General features: G+C 41.0%; 1 protein-coding gene across 8 annotated transcripts in view; it reads right to left on the minus strand.

Annotated features, from left to right (window-relative positions):
- Positions 1-21,996, minus strand: part of SCEL (sciellin) — a 98,900-nt gene that overhangs the window by 25,835 nt on the left and 51,069 nt on the right. For 5 of the 8 annotated variants that reach the window (XM_084767530.1, XM_084767529.1, XM_084767528.1 and 2 more), the window contains 12 exons: positions 19,224-19,268; positions 17,604-17,663; positions 17,254-17,313; positions 14,948-15,004; positions 12,578-12,625; positions 12,427-12,486; positions 12,002-12,058; positions 10,175-10,234; positions 5,188-5,247; positions 3,924-3,983; positions 2,129-2,179; positions 1,032-1,094 (listed from right to left, as the gene is read on the minus strand). In XM_084767530.1, the coding sequence (XP_084623656.1) occupies positions 1,032-1,094; positions 2,129-2,179; positions 3,924-3,983; positions 5,188-5,247; positions 10,175-10,234; positions 12,002-12,058; positions 12,427-12,486; positions 12,578-12,625; positions 14,948-15,004; positions 17,254-17,313; positions 17,604-17,663; positions 19,224-19,268 (681 nt within the window). The remainder of the gene's footprint in view (positions 1-1,031; positions 1,095-2,128; positions 2,180-3,923; positions 3,984-5,187; positions 5,248-10,174; positions 10,235-12,001; positions 12,059-12,426; positions 12,487-12,577; positions 12,626-14,947; positions 15,005-17,253; positions 17,314-17,603; positions 17,664-19,223; positions 19,269-21,996) is intronic. The other 3 variants (XM_084767525.1, XM_084767527.1, XM_084767526.1) reach the window with 3 other exon arrangements.

A 21,996-nucleotide genomic window follows, 5' to 3' on the forward strand; every position in this document is an offset into this window, starting at 1 on the left:
AGTCTTCCCTTGCTTTTCTCTGTGACCTTGGCCACACCGCTTAACCTTTCTGAGACCTTATTTTCTCTTCTACAGAGCAGATTCAGCTGGAACGGTGCTTTTCAAAATTATTCCCCTCAACTGGGCTAAGATTTTCTATGTTTCCTTCATTCCATCGGCAAGGTTTTATGGTTTTTATAGGCATCAATACAACCTGAAAGTGAAAATTATGAACATACTCCTAAGATTTTTATATAAAAAGTACATATATGGATAATGTGAACTGTATATAATCATAGACAAAAAGTGAAGTTAGCTACATTAGAGACACTACTTGGAAAATTATTAAATTTAAGTTCATATCCCTCCTTTAAGCATAGGCCCTCTAGAGACCAATAAGCCATATAAAATTTCTACCTTTCTCCCAGGAAGCACTTTTCTATAAAGAAGTAAATGCACTGCTGATGATGTATCCAATGAGGACTCTGGGTGTACTGCATCGCTATAGTTAGTAACTTTTAACTTGAGAAGCAAAAGTTTAACATTAATGATCTATAAACCAAATACAGTGAATTATCTGCTGGCCCAGCCTCATCCTTCCCTTGCTTCCTGGTTGTTCTCATCTGCTGCTTTACTTAGATTAAGAGAAGACCCCATTATATACAGTTTTCAGCTGCCTGTGCTTTGCTACATCTAAATACTGAAATTAACATTTGAGTTTCAAGGTACTTAGAAAAACAGTGCTTATATTTCAAGAATTTCATTCAATTTTTCCATGAACTGGTTGTGATACTTATATTCATATTATGCTTAGTTAAGAAGATATTTTTTTTTATTTTTTTATTTTTTTTTATTATTAATTTATTCTTGTTACATCTCAATGGTTATCCCGTCCCTTGTATCCTCCCATTCTTCCCTCCCTCCCATTTTCCCCTTATTCCCCTCCCCTATGACAGTTCCTGAGGGGGATTACCTCCCCCTCTATATGATCATAGGGTATCAAGTCTCTTCTTGGTAAGAAGATATTTTTAAAAAAAACTATTTTCCCTTACCCATCAGTAGTTTTGACAGCTTTGGGGCTTGTCTTAATAAGTTCATCAAGATTGTGCTGATTGCTAAAACAAAGTAAAAGGAAAGTCAGAGTCAATAAGAAATCAGTATGCATGTGTATGTGTGTGTGTGTGTGTGTGTGTGTGTGTGTGTGTGTGTGTGTGTGTAATATGTTACAAAGTATCTATCTCAGATCATTAATTATTTTGGATTTTGTTTTGTTTTCACATAGAGTCACCTCCTTTATAGAGCCCCAAGCTCTCTAATTTCTTCCTCAACCGTAAGTTCTGAGAGTACAGGGGTGGTTAGGACCATTCTTTATAAAGAAGAACTTCATAAAGATTAAGATACTCCCTGGGGTCAGCTTCCCAAAAAATGCTGGAGGCGAACCAAATTTGACCCCTGAACAAGAGCAGCTTGCACCCTCACTCCTTCCCCTGGGCATCCTTAAGGTGAAACTCAGGACAGCTCTGGTGAACTCTGTGGCCCTGCCCTAAACATCCTCCTCCCCACCATCTTCACAGTAGTCCCTTGTACCAACAGGATCCTCATAGCAGCTTTACAAGTGACAGCTTTAAGTTTCTCTGACATGCGTTAGCTATTATTAGCTATTTATTAGCTATTGCTCCAATATGTAAATAGTCTTAATTTCTCAAGAACAGAAGTAAATTCAATGTCGTGCAAAAATATTCTAATTAGGTGTAAACCTGTTATTTTGCCGGGTTTTCTCACAAGTTATTAAATATTAATCTATGTGATTATGAGAAAGTACCAAACTGATATTCTTGAGTTTATTCATTTTTATACACTTATAATTTATTAACTAAGAATTTGCAGTATTAATCTACTTGTGTGATTATGGTGTCACAAGGAATTTCTCAAGTAGTAATTACAAAGAATTAGCATTGGTATTATCATCTTAAACAATATTAAAGTGAAATGAATGGAAGCAATAAAAGAGAAAACCCTGTCATGCATTCCACAGATCAACAAACCATCTTCTACTTTTTTATCCTCTCCTTTGAAACATTTTAGCCAAATAATTCTCCTTTTTACATAAATTGGAGGATTTAGCAATCAATAATCTCCCAAAGCTTACCTTTTGTTTTCTGAGCAGGTCACCTGGATAAGACTGTCCAGGTCTTGGTTCCTGAAAGTAATACACTGAAATATCTAACAAGATCAACCAAAAGCAATCACCTTATACTTTTCAGCCTTAATATAAAATCAAATAGATAGTTAGTAGTTTAAAACTCCAGCATGACTAGAGTCTTCTTAAAAATAAACTTTATTATACAAAAATTAAAAAAACAACCACACCCCCGAATGAGCCAGTCACAGAGGCTATCCACCACAAGGAGTTTCTCTATAGTTATTATTCTAATAGTTAGACTAGCCATTCTGAACCGAAGCTGCGGAGCTCTGTGTTGAATTGCACCCTTTCACTGTAAAGTATTTAAATGGTCTCCAAATTCAGTGGCTGACAATAAGGTTTTATTCTTAGTTGGGCTATGAAATCCCAGGACAACTCAGCACGAGAGATCCAGCTGCAGGATGGCAACGTCTCCAGCTTAGCCTCACTATGATGAGATCATTGACACAAGGCAAGGGCAGCTGGCTGTGTTCAAGAAGTTGACATTATGGGTCGAATCACCTCTGCCTTCTAAATACAAATTATCTAGGCTAGGGGTCACCTCACTAAGCCCCTCCCCAGGCTAAATTCCTCCCACACATTGATTTTATAATAAATATTTACTGGAACACAGACACTCATTTGTTTACAAAGCATTTTCTATTTGCTTTCACAGTAGTGGCAGGATTATTTAGTTAAATGAAAATTTATTTTGGCTTCTCATACCTGATTTACTTGTTATTTAGACCTTTGAGAAAAGCTGCTGACTTCCAATCTAGTCTATACGAGCTTTGTTGTAGCTACACACTATAAAATAGTATCCCTATTCACATATATATATAATCCATATCTGAATCAATTCCAGTTGACATAGCAATGCATGTTTTCTTGACATGGTGGGCCATAGGGAAAATTCTTTCTATATGAAAGATAAATATCTTCTTTTTTTAATGGCCTGAATGTGATTTTTTTAATGGTCTCCTGGGATAGCTACAGAGCTCAGTGGGCAACACTTGGTACACAAGCATAAAGACTGTATTTTAGAATCCTAGCGCCCATGCAAGATGTAAGGCAGGTAAGGCGGATCTCAAGAGAACCCACAGAAGATTCCCACAGCAAGCTGGCTAGCTAGAGAAGCTGACTCCTAGCCACACAAGCCTAGTCAATGAGCTTTGGTTTCAAGTGAGAGTCTCTGCCTCACTTGGGAAGACTCACTATGTCAACCTTCGACCTTTTCATACAGACAATACATGTATGAGCCCCACACATAGACCCACAAACACAAGGACAGATATACATATGTCACATTATTCATACACACACACACACACACACACACACACACATGAAAATGACTTCCTAACTTCAGAATTATTTGTGTTTTAGACAAAAAGAAAAGGGTATAAAAGGAAAAGAAGACAAAGAACGTTTTGTCATCGGCAGAATTTTACTTCAGCTGCTTGGTCTTAGGAAATCCTCTTAGGGTACTGCCTTCTCCCATGGGGGTTGCCCTTAGTGTGCAATAGAAATGCTACACTGGAATAAGTTTACCACTGTATTTCAAAGACTCCTGTCTGCACCACAGTCCACAGCCAGGGAACCCCTTGTAGGAGTTTCAGTATGAGCCTGTGGGTTGGTGACATACCTGTTTCTGATTTTTGCATCCCTGCTAGGGGATGTCTCTAGGACTGTATAAAGCATTTCTCTGATTTTTAAGTGTCAGGAAAAAAAAAAGGAGAGAGAAAAGTTTCCTAAGCCTTACCTTTGGTTAGCTCTGTTGGTTGTGGGCACCCGTTTGGTGAAATTGTCAAGACACTGACTCCTTAAAAATATAGAAGAAACAATCATATCGTTTACATCAAATGGTTGAAATTATTTGTTAAAACTGATAAATATTTTATTATAAAATATTTTCTGAGACCTTGACACCAGCCATTTTGATGAAATTTACTGATGGAACTGGTTCCAGAAATGGCCAGTGCTCGAGCATCCCCAGCTCATCAGCTTGATGGAAAAGCTAAGCAAACTGACCGGTCTGAGAAGAGACCTAGACTTGGGGGGGGGCTCTAGCTTACAGTGCGGTCCCCTCTTCTGCTCCATCCTTCCTCGAAAAAGGAACCAAGCAATAACAATGTTTTCTACATTTATTAGAAAACAACCTGAACCTAAATGATCAAAGGTCCCTTAACGATACTGGAAATTAACTGACAAAAATCTCTACTATCTTAGCTATGTGGCAGTCAGAGCCATCAAGTCTACTGATGATTTCATTACATTTATGAACACTGATTAGCATGAAACCCAAAGGAGGAGCATATTAAATCTGACCCTTGAAACCTTTTTCCTCTTGTTGTATTCACCTCGGTGAAAATTATTAAGTTCTTTGGAACTTTAAATGGACAAACCAAACAAAAACCCATTTCAATAAAAATGGAATGAAATGAACTGGCCATTTTGCTTTAAATCCTGTGAATCTATATGTCCTTGGGATAAACTTTACTATTAAGTTTTGATAGAAATAAATACTGGTCTAAATCTTCAGCTTACAGGAGTAAAGCTTAACCTTCATACAAATAATTGGTACAGTGGCTTAGTTTCCCATTTATTCTCAAAACAAACCCGAACATTAGGGTATGATTGAGATTTTTTTTCTCACTAGCTTATTTTGGAACAAAGCAATTGTTTATTCAAACACTTATCCTGCCTCCAGAAGCATTCACACTTATCCTGCAGTCACAACTAAGTGGTGTTTTGAAAATCATTTCCATTTACAGCATTTTGTTTTAATAATCTTATAACCATTATTCCACTTGATCCTTCATGCTCTCTGCTGCCGAAGACAGACTAAGCACACGATCCTCACACTGTGACCAGCCAGCTGCAGCCCAGTGGCCATGGGACTTGCTCAGAACCCCACCTAGTAGGCAGTGAGTTTCAGGCTCTCTGGATCCAAATGTCCCAGCTCTTTCCTTCATAAATGCTACATACTGAAGGAGGAAAGGAGAGGTAAGACATAATTCGCTCACCCTTGGCTACTTCTGTTTACTTCCGAGGTGACTTTGATCAGATTGTCAAGGCTCTGGCCTCTGTAAAACATTGAGGACATGAAGTGGTTAATGGTGGAGTTTCAACCAGGAGAATTAAGGCCTAGAAACAGTATAAACACGCATTGAGGTCATGTCAAAGAGTTCACTTTGGCATGTGCAGGGACAGAGGGATTTACATACATACCAGAAATGCACTGAGAATTGGTGAGACTATATTTTATGCAGACATTTTGGCTATTAGCAAATTTTCAATAGGGCTTTCTCCAGTGCATTTAATGGTACTCTGTTAACCACTACCAAGTATACAAAACAGTTTTCAATTAGTCCATAGACTGGTCCCATAGAACATTCCAGAAAACATTCTCTCTTGGCAGCAACCTCCAACATGTGTAAGACAAACTGCTTTAAATCTATATTTTGTTGATATTTATTGGTAAGTTTTCTATTACAAAATTGCATTAAGACAAATATAGAAACCTGGTATCTACTTCTGGTACTTAAAACTACTAAGAATGACACCCATTGTAACTGATTGTTTTAGAAACAAATGGTCAGAAAACTAAAGTCTATAGACTTCTGAAACGTAAGAAAATATAAGCCACACTGGCTGGAATATGAACTCCACAGTTACTGAAAACACTTGAGTGCTTTGCTGCTGGCCTTAGCTGCACGCCTGCTTCTGATCTTAGCAGAGTGATGCTTCTCTGATTGCACATGCATGTGCTCTTCACATTCGTCCCGCCAGGCAGCCAGCAACCTCTCCTCTGATCTACAGAGTGTGCCACATGGGGAGAGGAGCCTCCTTAGGAGGAAGCTTTAACACTCTCTCCGCACTTGATGACCCCACGAAGACGTCTCTGAGGTTCCATTTGCGCAACATCAAAGATACAGTATTTAGAAGCAACCAGATGTTGACCCAAGTTTTTCCTCGATCCAGATGTCTCAAGATGTGATGCTCAGACTGAAGTCCACACAGAAAATGTGTGGACCTCCATTATGACAACAATGAAACAATTAACCCCACAGAAACAACTGCTGTACTCCAGATTCGCCTGTGCTGTTTTTCACCTAAATGAAGCCTATTGGGTTTGAATCACAGGGTCTTAGGAAAAGCTTCCCAAGTTACAACTGCAAGATTTTAGTGTTCAAATAAGTAGCATGTCAGCAAGCACTGTAAGTCCTTCCCTTGAGAGTGTGGCTGGGGGTTTGCCCTCGTTATATTATGAAGATGTCAGCCTCTTTAAACACTGAATGAGCCTGAAAACTGTATAAGGTTACTTAAGTTCTTAATGCATAAAGTCAATAAAGGAAGGTGAACTAAGTAATGAGATGATCTAATTACTGTAGTGATATGTTATTTGAAGCTTAACTGCGTGAGTCATTGACTCATAGTGTGTATAGCATCAGTGTTTATACATTCTGTAGTCCATAAATAGCAAAAAACCAACGAACGAAGCTCTGCCAAGTGGTGGAGTGGATGTGAACGAAACAGACACAGAATTCGCCTACTTGAGGCTTCCATTCCAAGCTGGGGAGAGGCGGGACATACACAGACATCTAAGTGAATGCATCATTTTTTTTTTCAGCTAACTTACATATGCTGTACTTTAAAAAGAGTACTGAGGACAAGTGGGGCATATAATTTAATTACATCCAGTAGTTACAAATGACCTGTTTGAAAAGAAGACAATATGGCGGTAGTATTCCAGAAAATGGGAACAGCATGTATAAATGCCTTAAGGCAAGAGTGACCCTGATTTAGGAAAGGTTTATTTGATAGGACTTTATTGAGAAAGTAAGAAATTAAAATTGTATTCCACCTGAGATAAAAAAAATAGTGACATCTTTTTAGTAAGGAAGGAAGGTTGTCCTGTCTTCGTGTGTGTGTGTGTGTGTGTGTGTGTGTGTGTGTGTGTGCATGTACAAGCCAGAGGTCGATGTCTACATCACTCTTCCTGTTACTTTTTAAGACAAGGGCTTCTTACCGAAGGTAGAGATCATTAATTTGGTAAAAGTAGTGGGGCAGCTACATCCGGGATCCTCCTGTCTCTGCCTTCCTCGGTCAGGGCCACAGGGCTGTGCTGTCACCTCTACCTTCTCCAGGATAGGGCCACAGGGCTGTGCTGTAACTTCTACCTTCCTAGGTCAGGGTCACAGTGCTGTGCTGTCACCTCTACCTTCTTAGGTCAGGGTCACAGGGCTGTGCTGTCACCTCTACCTTCTCCAGGACAGGGTCACAGGGCTGTGCTGTCACCTCTACCTTCCTAGGACAGAGTCACAGTGCTGTGCTGTCACCTCTACCTTCCTAGGACAGGGTCACAGTGCTGTGCTGTTACCTCTACCTTCTTAAGACAGGGTCACAGTGCTGTGCTGTTACCTCTACCTTCTTAAGACAGGGTCACAGTGCTGTGCTGTCACCTCTACCTTCCTAAGACAGGGTTGCAGGGCTGTACTGTTTCTATCTTCCTAGGACAGGGTCACAGGGCTGTGCTGTCATCTCTACCTTCCCTAGGACAGGGTCATGGGGCTGTGCTGTCACCTCTACCTTCCTAGGTCAGGGTCACAGAGCTGTGCTGTAACCTCTACCTTCCCTAGGACAGGGTCACAGGGCTGTGCTATTACCCCTACCTTCCTAGGACAGGGTCACAGGGCTGTGCTGTCACCTCTACCTACCTAGGACAGGGTCACAGGGCTGTGCTATTACCCCTACCTTCCTAGGACAGGGTCACGGGGCTGTGCTGTCACCTCTGCCTTTTTAGGACAAGGTCACAGGACTGTGCTGTCACCTCTGTCTTCCTAGGACAGGGTCTCAGGGCTGTGCTGTCACCTCTATCTTCCTAGGACAGGGTCACGGGGCTGTGATGTCACCTCTACCTTCCTAAGACAGGGTTGCAGGGCTGTACTGTTTCTATCTTTCTAGGACAGGGTCACAGGGCTGTGCTGTCATCTCTACCTTCCCTAGGACAGGGTCACGGGGCTGTGCTGTCACCTCTACCTTCCTAGGTCAGGGTCACAGGGCTGTGCTGTCACCTCTACCTTCCTAAGACAGGGTTGCAGGGCTGTACTGTTTCTATCTTCCTAGGACAGGGTCACAGGGCTGTGCTGTCACCTGTACCTTCTTAGGATAAGGTCACAGGGCTATATTGTGATGGCTGACTTTTTCAAGGATGCTGAGATGTTAACTCAGATTCTCATGCCTGTTACTGACTGGGTCCCTAACTTTATATTTAAAATATTTACAAAATCTCATTACATAAAAAATACATTAAAACTGCTATTCTTAAAAGCTCATAAAAAGCACCCACACACACATTTCACATGTGTTCACACATGTACATGCATCCACGAACACATACACTCATATATTATATATGTACATATATATGAATGCACAACCAATATTCATATATATGCAATAATTCATTTGTACAAATTACATACTGCACACATTTATGGGCATGTCTACCTGCATACATACACAGGCACATATCTCTACTTGTAAGCACACACACGTGCTTAAATAAGAATGCACAGTGCAAGCAAGTATTCAAAACATACACATACGCACATACCAGTTACATATACACATACTCATTTCAATATATAAAGAATAATAGGTTGCAATTTGAAGTGGTTTAATAAATATTAAATAGGAACCTATTTTGGATGTCAAGATGAACTAAATGCCTATATACCATAACGAAAAACAAGTGGTCTGAATGTTTTACTAACGCTGACTTTGGCTTCATTATTTGTATCTAGAATGTGCTGGGCACAAGTGTATTCTGATTTCTCTTTGGTAGATGAATGTCCTGGCCAGTTTTATGTCAATTTGACCATGCTGGAGTCATTTCAGAAAAGGGAACCTTAATTGAGAAAACACCCCCATCAGATTTGCCTGTGACCAAACCTTTGGTGCATTTTCTTGACTGATGATTGTTGTGGGTGCACCTACCCCATAGCAAGTGGTGTCACCCCAGGGGTGGATGGTCCTGGGTGGTATGAGAAAGCAGGCTGAGCAAGCCAGGAGGAGCAAACCAGTGAGCAGCACTCCCTCATGGCCTCTGCCCAACTCCCTGCCTGTTTCTTCCTGCCCAGACTTCCCTTTCAGGTGGAATAAACCCTTTCTTCCCCAAGTTGCTGTGGTCTTTATCACAGCAGTAGAAAAGGCATGAAGTGAACAGGGTCTGTGGTATAGTTAGCCAGAAGCTGAGTGTGAATCAGTGTGAATCAGTGTGAACCAGTGTGAACCAGGGCTTCCAGAGTCCCTGTTCACATTAACGCCTCAGTCATCTTCCTGAACCACTTACGAAGCCAAGAAAGCCAAAGCTTTTCTCTCAGCAAGTATCCAAGATTTGGTTGTTTTGCCAACTTCACCGGGTGGTTGTGCCTCTGACTGCATCATGAGGCCAATAGCAGGGCAGCTTGGCAGTGTCCGCAGCAGCTTTTAGCTAGCTGAGCCTTTGCTCTGCCAGCACAGCCCTTTGGGGCACTGCTGACACAGCTGAGAACAGACAAATAATATCATATGCTGAGTTAACTGAGTGGAAAAGAGTTCATGGAATTATTTGATACACCATTTTCAGCTACATGGCAACAAGTTCCGTTACAAAATTCAGTTCGCATGCATGCTATACACACACATGCATACATAAACAACCATGTACATTTCACTATTACACACACACATGCTATTATATATACCTCTATTAATATACTCACACCTTTTATAGATATTATATTCATACACCAAAGAACAGAACTGAAATGCTTAGTGAACACTGTCATGCAGTTTGTTAAAATTGCCAGATAGCAAACATCACCAAAGAAGAAAATACAACGGACTCCGTGACTTAATAAAGTGTGTGTGAGAGAATAAACGAGCTGTTTGGGCTTCACTTCAAGTCACTGTCCCGAGCATAAACACCATCATCCTAACGGCAAAAGGACATGTTAGATGCCGTACCTCGTCAATGGTTTACTTGTTTCAGGATTCACTTTAAGCAGTCCATCGAGATCTTGTTTTCTGTGGGAAAGGAAATGAGCTCTAATGGATGTCATTAAGATAAAACACAAATCAAATGAATAATAGCTCACACGTTAACAAACGGTCCATGTAAAAGTTCTCTGCACCGGTGTGAACACTTAAAGTTCTAAATATAAATGACAGTTCTCACATCTCAAGCTGAAGGCCACTTAAAGCTGTTAATTTGCTAACACCACACATACATACGGACTCTCTGGTCTGTTCTCAGATGATAAGTACATGTGACACTTCCTACTGAACAAAATCAGCCTTGTCTTCAGATCTAGTTAGATCACTTCTAAAGGGCCATAGTGAGGTGAGGTAATTTAAATGTGGATATCCTCTAGAACCAGACAGAATACAAGCTGCCACTCAACAAACTGATACAATCTCTTTTTTTTGGTTTGTTTGTTTTAATGATAAAAATATTGGTAATAACAATACTTTAACGGTATTGAAAATACTAAGAAAGCATGCCCTCATATAAACCTGTCAATCAAGCCCCCAGTCAAACCTTTTAAATATCTTTTGCCTTTGAGTGAATCGTTATTGTAAGTAACAAAGAGCAAGATTTTTTAAAAAAAAATGAAAACCACATTCGCAGTAGGAAGAATAATGACTCACTTCTTACTGTATCTGCATGCTCCCCTTTTAGCAACCCGGAGGAGCTCTGCTCAAAGCAGGCAGCGGGCAGCAGGATGGTAAAGGTGGGCAGCAGCAGGAAGTCTTTACTCCTGCCAGGCTCTGGCGTGCCCTCCCCGGGCTGCCTGTGGAAACCACCATCCTTAGCAGAGGTGACTCAGGGAGTCTTAGCTAAGCTGGCTCGGCTGTCTCTGTCACTCCCAAAATGTGCTAAAGAAACCATAGGCAAGCTGCATTCTTTAGATAATTTCTACTCTCTCATCAGTCCTTAAAAAAGCAATCAAACCAAGAAGGGACTTGATACCCTATGAGCATTTACAGGGGGAGGTAATCCCCCTCAGTCGCAGTCATAGGGGAGGGGAATAAGGGGAAAATGGGAGGGAGGGAAGAATGGGAGGATACAAGGGATGGGATAACCATTGAGATGTAACAAGAATAAATTAATAAAAAAATAAAAGTAAATAAAAAATAAAAAATAAATAAGATGCAGAGCCAAGATTTCCTTGCCGGCTTCCCGCATGCATGTTCCACAGTGAAGGCCTGGACCAGCGATGACCTGTATTGACATTTTCCATGACGCTCTTTTTGTTTTGTTTTGTTTTCTGTTTGATAGTGTAACTTCGGGTTTCTTTTTTTGTAACAATCACTTGGCAAAGACTTCTCTTAGATGTCATGGGGGAGTCACCAGACACAGCTGGATTCTTCCCCCGGGGCAGAAGTCTCTTTTTTTAAATGGAGCTTCATGGGAATTTGGTGGATTATTTGTGGAGGAATCTTTTGTTGCTCAGCTGTGAGTCAAGACCATTCCTTGCTTGTGGAAGTGAAAGAAGGTGCAGTGGAGTCTTATGATAATGTAGTAGCATGCAGAATTAAAAATTGAATAAAAAATGGAAATACAAAAAAAAGCAATCAATACCCCGAGCAAGGAAAATAATAACTCTATTAAACACTGAGACAAGTATTTTAAAATAAATACATTTATGGAAGGAAAGCACGAATGGCTACATCTCTTTATTGGCTAATTCCATACATTAAGAGATGGTTATAAAGCTAAAAAGTTGACTCATTTGCCTTCTGACTATTATGCTGAAATCAGAATTAGAGACATTAGTGAGATGGACATACCTGGTGGCATTTTCATGTCCTCTGGGGCTGATCTTCACATTCTCAAGATCTTTACCTCTTATGAAAGGAATGTTTTGATTAGTTTCGCGACATTTCCACAGAATTAGATTACGTATAGAAATAGATACATATCATCCACTCTATGTTTTTGATGATTAATTCATTAAACTATTATTTAATTGTAGACAATTATTCTGATATCAAATGTATTTTGGTACAAAGTGGACCAAGTAACATAGTCAAGTAAGACACCAAGATTTTGTTGTGCAAGGCACAATCACAATACACTCTCCAAGTGAATGACAGGGCTGCAGAAGCCACAGAAGAGAGAGGACAGACTCGAGGCTGTGACTCCCTCCACACCCCTGAGGTCACCAGTTAAGCCAGAAAAGCATGAAGCTCAGAGGCACGCAAGCAGGTCTCACCTTCTGCTGCTTCTATCAGCCGTGGCATTTGTTTTGATAACTGATCTGAGATCTTGGCTTCTTCGGGAGAAAAAAAAAAGTCATCAAAAGTTATGCCAGCACCAAGGAGACAGTATCTTCCACCCAGGAACTGAGACACATATAAACTCACATAGACTGTGGCCAACTGCTCAGGGTCAAGCCAGATGGAGTCCCAGCACTGACCAGAGGAAACGGACAGTTATAGCCCGTCTCTAAATAATAAGTTTTCTCCAATGGAGTGTCCCTGGGTATATAAACCACACTTAAGGAGAAGCTCCATGGCCAGCAGTAGATGGCCAACACAAAATGATCTCAATGATGTTTTTTTCTCCTTTATTAATTTATTCTTGTTACATCTCAATGGTTATCCCAAGAAGAGACTTGATACCCTATGGACATATACAGGGGGAGGGAATCCCCCTCAGGAACAGTCATAGGGGAGGGGAATAAGGTCAATGATGTTTTTTGTAGAATATTTTTGTTTTTCTTTTTGCCTAGTATTGGCCTTTTTTTTTTTAAATTACCAGTCTTTTACTTGTATATTATAGTTTTCAATTTTGTGTTTTTATAAGTTTGTATGTGTTTTCTTGTGCTTTTTCATTGTTGTTGTTGTTTCTGTTTTTTTATTTGCCTGTTTGTTTCAGAAAGAAAGGAAGGAATAAAGAAAAAAAGAAAGAAAGAAAGAAAGAAAGAAAAGATGGTGTTGTGTTGGGTGGATGAAGAGGTGGGGGAATCTATGAAGAAATGGGGGAGAAGAAACAGTGATCAGAATATTCTGTATGAATTTCAGTTTGAAAACTTATTTTCTGCAAACCGTTGTGCCAGCTTGTTTTATGTTAACTTGACACGAGCTAAGGTCACCTGAGAGGAGGGAACCTTAAATAAGAAAATGCCTCCATATGACCAGGCTGCAGGCAAGTATGTAAACCATTTTCTTAATTAGTGATCAGTGGGGGAGGGACCAGCCCGTTGGGTTCTACAAGAAAACAGGCTGAGCAGGTCATGGGGAGCAAGGCAGTAAGCCGCACCCCTCCATTGCCTCTGCATCAGTTCCTGCCTCCAGGTTCCTGTCTTGTTTGAGTTCCTGTCCTGATTTCTTGGGTAATGAACGTTGCTGTGGAAGTGTAGGATAAATAAACCCTCTCTTTCCTCCGAGTTGCTTTAGCCACGGTGTTTCATCTCATCAGTAGTAACCGTAACTCTATAAATGAGAACGTACCTGAATGTGGTGTCCGCTGTGTAACAGCGTGTTCGGGTGCTTTGTGTTTGATCGTTACCTAGGTTGCTCCCCCGACCTCTACTTGCTGCCTTTTATGAGCTCCAAGTATTGCTGTGTAACTTCGTCTCCCTGATTGGCTGAATAAAAAGCCTACCGCCTGGGCGAGGCAGAAGGAAGACGTGCAAGGAAGTCTTGCGGGATTTGGAGAAGGAAATGGGTACTGGAAGAGGAAGAAGGAGCAGATTCGCCTTGGGATGGTCAAGAGGGCCAGGAGGAGGAACCCTGAAGTTCCGCATGGAAAGAAGCGGCCCAGGAGAACAACATAAGCAAGTAATTGGGGATTACGGATGGGAAATAGCCCAGGTAGAAATGATTAAAGCAGATGGCACGGGATGAAGGCTGCGAGATAATGGGAGGTGGTTTAGGGGGTTGACATCCGCCCAGCCCCAGGTAAAATAAGGCCATTCTAAATACAACAGGTGTCTATGACTTTATTGATTATGATAGGGGTTTAGATAATACCGCTATAATAATTATAGGCTAATTTTATAATAAACATTACTAGATATGTTTTTTTTTAATTTATTACAACACAGATATTTCAAGAAACAACTGACCAGAAAGACTTTGGCTTTAATTATACTTGGCTTATCTTTGTTTATGCAGTGTGTGTATGTGTTCGTGTCGTGTGTGCTTGTGGATGGATGAGCACAAATGTATGCCTGTATGCATGTGAATCCCAGAGGTCAACATCGAGTTTCTTACTTTGTTCCCCCTCTTCATTGCTTTTTGAGAGAGTCTCTCATTGAACCTGGAGGTCACAGATCCAGCAAGCCTCTGCCTCCCCTCCCTAAGTGCTAGGGTTGCAGGTGGGTGCTGGGGATCTGAACGTTCGCCCATGTGCTTGCACAGCAGATATTTCCCTGACTGGGCCATCTGTCTCCCCATTCTTTTTTCTAGCTTCATAGCCATCAATGAACTTGATCTAAACCAGTTTACACCATGTCTCTCATTTTACAATTTGTCTGTTATGTTTCTCAATTCATATTAAAAATTGACACATGTTTTAATTATTTAATAAAATACAGAATGGAATATTTGGCAGTGGATTTGTATGGCCACGCTTTAGAAATGGTACGGGCTGTATTCCTTTGACCCACTATCTCTGGTAAATCTAAATAGTGCATCTGTGGCAGCAAATAAGTATAAAACTCCCAGTCTTGATGAGGTGTAAGAGGCAAACCACAAGAAAGAACCCATCGATGGTGGTGTTTTACTTACTCTCTCTGGTTGTCACCCCTGTGGTTGACTTTCTTAAGACTTCCAATGGTTTGACTTCTTTGTGGCATTGGAGTTAGGGAAAGAAAAGTGTGTGAGAATGAAACTCAGAGGCACGTCAGAATCTCTTATGACGGCTGCACATTTCTCACAGTAGGAGTGAAATGCAATCAGAGCAATCCTTAGAAATACCAAATTCAAGTGCTGTAAAATGTTCAAGAGACACCTTGATACCAAGATACCAATCACTGCTCAGTTACAACTGAATCAGTTTAAAAGCAAACGTTCCTACCAGGCCTTAGCCTTTTCTTTTTTGGGGGGGTAGGGGGAGCAGATTTGGGGGGGGATATGGTTAATATGGCCATGAGGAATTTGTCCTATTTATTTAAGCATAAAAACTCATTCATGCTAGTGAGAAATCAATTGATAGCTCAATACTTTACATGGAAATCTTTTGAGGACTTGGAGAAGTTATTTCCCATAAGTTTCTGAAGTGTCCTTAAAAGGTCTAATGTCAGGCTGGAGAAATGGCTCAGAGGTTAAGAGCACTGATTGCTCTTCAAGAGGTCCTGAGTTCAATTCCCAGCAACTACATGGTGGCTTACAACCATATATAATGTGATCTGATGCCCTCTTCTATCATGCAGGCAGAGCACTGCATACATAATAAAAAAAACAAAAGTTTTTTTAAAAAGGTCTAACGCCACCATGAAGAGGAGGCATAATTACACTCCAACTGCAGCACTTTATGCAAACCAACCACATAGAACGGATATACCAAAAGCCAAGAGTTGCTAGAGCCTGGTGCGGTTGGCCATACCTGTAATCCAAGCACCTGAAATGCTGAGGCAGGAGGATTGTGTGTTTGAGACTAACTGGGCCATAAGACAAGACTCTCTCTCTTAGAAAAACAAAAAATTGAAAGCTAATACTACACAACCAGCCAAATTCTGCATATTGATATTTTCATCTCTGATTGGTTTCCTGTGGTAAAATTACTGGCACATTAAGTTCTTCAACTATATAACATGGAAGAAGGGAATAATGACAAGAAATGAGGGCGTTCTCCCTCTTGTACCTGCCAGGTCACTTATTCCTGTATCAGTTCAGGGGTCAGTAAGCTACCGCACATTGTGGGTCACTGTCCTTCCTCCTTCGCAGTCCATACCGTGTGTGGTCAGCCTCACCTTGCTTTTCCTCTTTCCTCTTTTCTCCCACTTTTTTGGAGCTCTCTAAGCTTCTTGTTTTAAAATTTTTTAAAATCTCTCTCTCTCTCTTTTTTTTTTCTCCTCTAACACACAGATTGACGCTGCAGAGCTGCTGACTGCTCTCCGCCTGCACTCCCCCATTTGGAGGAAGTCACCTGTAAGGAGGCAGCATGCCTATGTGGCTCTCACTAAGAATGATTCCCATCACGCAGGCTTCACTGTGTGTTCTGGGTCAGAGAGCTGGGGATGTATCTGACAGGACTGACTTGGGAAACCAGGGTACCATTCTGGGCACACACTGGCCAGACAAACTTTTTTTTAAAAAAATAAATGTGACATCAGAAGTAATTGTCATCTTAGAAAGGCAAGTTTAATAAATCTAACCACTTACAAAGTAAATGACCAGCTGGGGAAGAAATGGCAGAAATCTGATAAGTCCTTTACCTTTGTCATTCTTCGCTGCTCGGAAATTTTATTTGCTGAAACTGTCAGGAATTTGATTTCTTTCAGTGTGAAAAATTATATCAGTAATGAGGAACCAATTTTCTAGTTTGTCATTATCAGTCTAAAATTGTAAATTCACCTCTCAAAAGCTACTAGTTTAGTTATCAGTCACTAATTTACCCACTACAAAACTTTTCAGTGTCTTTCAACATTAAGATACCTACATAAAGATCAACATATGAAACGTGACCAAGATTCCATCCAAGGAATGCCTCCTAAGGTCTGAGGACTGAAGTGGCGAGCAGCTCTGTCCCCAGAACCGCAGTGCCTTGTGGGCGGTACACTTACTTCCTAAGTTTCCTAGAGCAACCAGTTGGGTCTCTTCCATTTTTAAGTATGAAAATGTGTATGGAGACCTAGGGAACACACTTCTCCTTATGGAAAGAGGAAACAAGTCTCCGGAGATTAAGCCACTTGACTAGGTCACTGAGCTCAAGATGGTAGCAGAGCCCGTCCTGAGGAACCAGCCTTCCTTGACTCTTACCCAGAGCCTGTACCACCAGACCGCCTGACCCTGGCAGAGAAAGAGGCTTCCTGCTGACAACAGAAGGCAGTCAGAGGACTCACTCAACGTGGCCTGACCTGACTGAATCTTACCCTTTGCCATCCCTGTCCATCTGGGCTTTCATACAGATGAGACTTTCAAGGCTCTGGGCTCTGGAAACAAAAAGAATTGCAATAAAAGCTGTGAGGTTGTGTGGTGACTTGAAAGGTCAGATACAATAAACATTTTCTATGAATTGCTCATTTTCTCTCGTTGAATGGAAGAGCAGGGATCATTCGGGGCAGTTATGTCTGAACTGAACGTACAATGCCGAGAGAGCTAGCCCATCTGCTGGTGTGTTTGCCTGCCAGGGGCTGCAGCTCTCTTCCCATCGCTGTTACCATCTGAGGGCGCAAGACAAGGAGTCTGGGATACAGGATGTCCAGAGAGGACAGGCACTTACCTCTTGTCTATCTGCTGTGCCTTTAGGTTTGCTCGGAAGAGGCCATCAAGACCTTGATTTCTTTAAATATATGGATTAAAACAATCTCGTCAGTAATAATGACAGATGCTTAACTATAAAAAGCATACACCAGTTCACATGTAAAATAGAAGCAGCCTAGGAATAATGAACTATGGTTCTGGAAATTGCTTTATTCCATAGAGGTGTCTCCCCCCCCCAACCCCCCCCCCAACACTCCAAATTTAAATTACAGTAAACCTTAGAGAAAATGCAACCAAAGAGATGAACTGGGAATGTGCAGGCCATGATAAGTCTTTAAAAAAAAATGCTGCTTAGGTTCATGAAAATTTTTTGTTTTATTTTGTATTCTTTTTAAACAAATTTTATTTGTATGTGTGTTCTGTCTGACAGCATGTCTGTGAATCACGTGCGTGTCTTGGTTCCCGTAGAGGTCAGAAGTCGGCAAGATTCACAGATGGCTGTGAGCCACTATGTGGGTACTAGGAACCAAACCCAGGCCCTCTGAAAGAGCAGCAAGTGTCATTAGCCACTGAGCTATTTCCCCAGCCCTGTCTTCTTTCTTTTCTTTACATTTTTGAAGTTAAGCTGCAATTATGCATTGTTTTTCTTTTACTCTGCAACCTCTCCCATGTACACTCTTCCCTACCCCTCGCTCAGATTCATGGCCTTCTTCTCAGATTCATCTTTTTTCTTTAAGTACAGATAGATAGATAGATGAATATATTTGAAAATACATAAAATGAAAATAATGACCCAGTACTTATAGACCTATCCGTGATGCAAGACCAGGACATTTCAGTCCTGAAAATGCCCCATTAACACTGCCTTCAAGTTCCCATTGGCTTCCTCAGTTGGTGTCAAGATGCTGTTGACAGATGTTTTCTCATCTTGTCCTGGTCCCTTCACTGCTTATGCTTTATGAGGTCAACCACATCCACCCATCCCCTACAACTCATGATCTACACCCTCATGGCTGTAAAGATGAGGAACCCAAGGAACAGCAAGTCTAGGTGACTTGTCATCAGTCACCCTGCAGAGTACAGATGACAACTTTAACACAGTGTATGAAAATCGTATTTCATAGCCCTGGATCAATAAAACCAGTGGACACTTCTTCATCTGTCCCTTCCCTTTGGTTAGCTGCTGACCCTTTTAATCTCCATCCTTCATTTCTCTTCTAGAAAATTTTGTTTTGCAGTGACATAATTTGAAACAGGAAAATAATAATCACAAAGATAATTAGTGAGTCTTGAAGTGGTTAAACAAAATATTTAACAATGGCATGAAACTATGTACATATAAATGTATTAAGATACCAGAAACTGTGGTAAATATACATCATATATATGTATAAGTATACAACTACCTCCAATTTCATGGAACATGAACATCAAAAGTACTTAGATATTAGCAGTTCAGACTTTAATAACTGTTTATTTCTACAAGCTTTTTATCCAAGATTGGTAAGGTATTACTGACTAGTCAGATATGCTGATCTTCCTACTCTAAAACCAAACATTGTTTTTAATTCTGAAAAGATGATACAAGAAGTTGCCATGTTCAACAACAAGATGAAAACCAGAGCCTTTACAGCCTTACCTGTTCAAGCTTTTGTTCAGTCTGATGAGATTATCCAGTTCTTCCCTTTGGGAAGAGAAAACAAACCCGAATATTAGTTTTAAATCCATCCCAGAGTCAAAGGACAGATTCTGAGAGCTCAGAAATAGAACAGTGTTAATTATCTGTGAAAGCCTGTTTATCCTTCCAGGTGTTCCTGAAACACCACGCTGCCAGAGAAGCTTTCCTGGACCGTCAGCTGAAGTCTCCCTTTGTCTGCACCTCTTGCAGCCTGTGGGGTTTTGCATCTGCCTTGTGGGACTCTGCTTACTGTGTGTCATACCAATAGCTAGTGCACTCTTGTTGCATGTTAATGGCCTTTCCCATGGACACTCCTTAGCATCCAGAACTGTACTGTACAGTGCATCCTGTCAATCTTTAACACCTTGCCTTTAGGTAGCTGATCATCAGGCCCAAGTGCACTGGCTAATTATAGCTTCTAGTCCTCGACAATGTAGCTGCACAGAAAGCAACTACTCCAAAGGCAGTGGCTTATTTCTTTAACTCTACTACAAGGTCCTTTTAGGTCAACAAAATTAGCAAAGCCCGTTTCCATACTTGAGAACTGCCCTGTCTGGAAGCCTTCTCACGAGTGACCTATTTAAACTAAGCTATCTTTTAAGAATCTCTCTTAACCCATGGGCTCAGGTGTCCCCCAAGCAAGGAGCACTGTCTAGCGCTTCTTCCTGTGTGCTCCTCACAGTCTGCCTCCTCCCCACATTTCCTTTCCTTCTTCCATCTACTCTCATGCCATTTTTCGTGTCTTCCTCACTTAAGCCTTTCCATCCACACATCTTGTTCTCTCTTCCTGCTGCCAGGAAGCAGAGTGACACATGTCTCTAGATTTCTTAACATTCTTCTCTCTTCTTGAGTCATCGCTAGGGTTGGCCAGGAGACCAGTATTTACACCTTTAAGCTTCTAAGCCAGCAGCATCTACACTGCCATCTAAGGGACCCCATGATTCATAGGTGACCTGAGCGAATTGCTTCCACTCATGCTGCTATAGTTTCCCCATAGGTAGAATAATAATAGTAATCATGGTCATCTTTAAAAAGGATCAATAAGTTAATATACAGTCTGAGCACAGTGCCTAGGAAGTCATAAATTCTCACCTAATCTCAGCCATTATAATAAGTAGTACCTTCTCAATATTGTTCATGTAATACATGCCTGCTATGTTTACCTTTTCCATTGAATTTGTGCACAGCAAGACACTGTGCCAGTTTCAGAGAGATAAAATGGGTAAGTCTGTCCTGCGTGGTGAAGATGCCAAGTAAACCACTATCGCCACAAGAGCTGTCCAGGACTGTCCTCTCCCAGACCTTCAACATGTATGATTCATCACCAATAAGTAGACGTTTCATTTAAAACAATATTACACACCTAATGATAAAACTAAAACTTGAGAATAAATACTGAAATGTTTGAAAAATAGTAACTGGCCCTGACTGGAAAGGAAAAGGAATAATGTTTTACCCTAATGGGGGAAAAAACCTGCCTAGTACCCAAACGTGGCATTCTGTTATTGTTTCTTGCTTGAAATGCTACCTGAGAGACAGAGGTTGGCCGAAAATTCATTTTCCATCCCAAGGGAAAGAGAAACAGTAGGAATCATATGTTTTAGCCCCAGACCTTTGTGGCTGGCATGAGCCACAATGATGAGATTTTTTTTTCCAGGATCCAGGGTCTCTGGTGTTTTTCACATGAAAATTAGCATAAATCACAAGAAAGATGCTCTGTGGTAAATTAAACCTCATGGAGACAGCATTCTGAGTGAAGAACCTGAGCTTTCAAAATGACTATAAATTGATTTTTTAAAAAAAGCTTTAGATATTAAGTTTCACCATTGTCTTTGCCACAAACGAAATGCCCTTAATCAGATAGCAATGGCTTTTTAGTCCACAAAAGGCAGCTGGGATAATGAAGCACTTTCTATTCCCTTTGGACAGCCCAGAGTACGTTTCTCTCTCTATGATTGTACGTCTCTGTGAGACTTGTGCCTGTGGCTGGGGACCCAGGGCGGGAAAGCCAAGCAACTGCTGGTCCCACTGGGTGGAGTGACTCGTGCCACAGTGTCCTTGCTCTTCAACATCACTCACCTATCTTTCCTTCAAGCATCTGAGACTCCAACTGAAAACTTGCTCCACTGTTATTAAAAATGAAATACTAAACTGGCATGGCCAGGGCAAACCTCTGATCCTAGATACTCAGAAAGTTGAGGCAAATGGATCACAAGTTCAAGGCCTGCCTGGGTTACAGAGTGAGCTCAAGGCAAGCCTGGGAAATGTAAAAAGATGCTGGTTTGACATAAAATAATTTTTAAAATAAAAAACTAATGAAATCTCAGTGACAGGTCACTTTCTCATCATGCATAACGCCTAGACTTAAGCCCTAATCCAGAATAGCGTACTTTGAAGTAAATTAGTAATAGAAAAACAGGAGCTTAGATGAAAGGAAAATGAAACTTTAGCATGAAGCATGCACATACTTTCTCATCTCCATCTAATACAAAGCTTCTATCAACAGCACAGACAATCCAGAGTCACTTCCCTCTCTGGTGAGGTTAACGGTGTCTGTGGAGAGAGGGTCACTCTGTAGTCCAAGGCTGGCCTTCGTGCTCAGCCTCCCAAGTGTTGGCATTGAAGATGTGCGCCAGGACATTCAGCCCTTCTGAGTTTTTTGTCTGTTTTGGTTTTGAGTGAGACATACTCTAGGCAAATTCTTATCTTTGCTTAACTACATTAAACAAGAAAG

This window comes from Acomys minous, assembly GCF_964271855.1.
Source record: "Acomys minous genome assembly, chromosome: 18".
Lineage (NCBI taxonomy): Eukaryota > Metazoa > Chordata > Mammalia > Rodentia > Muridae > Acomys > Acomys minous.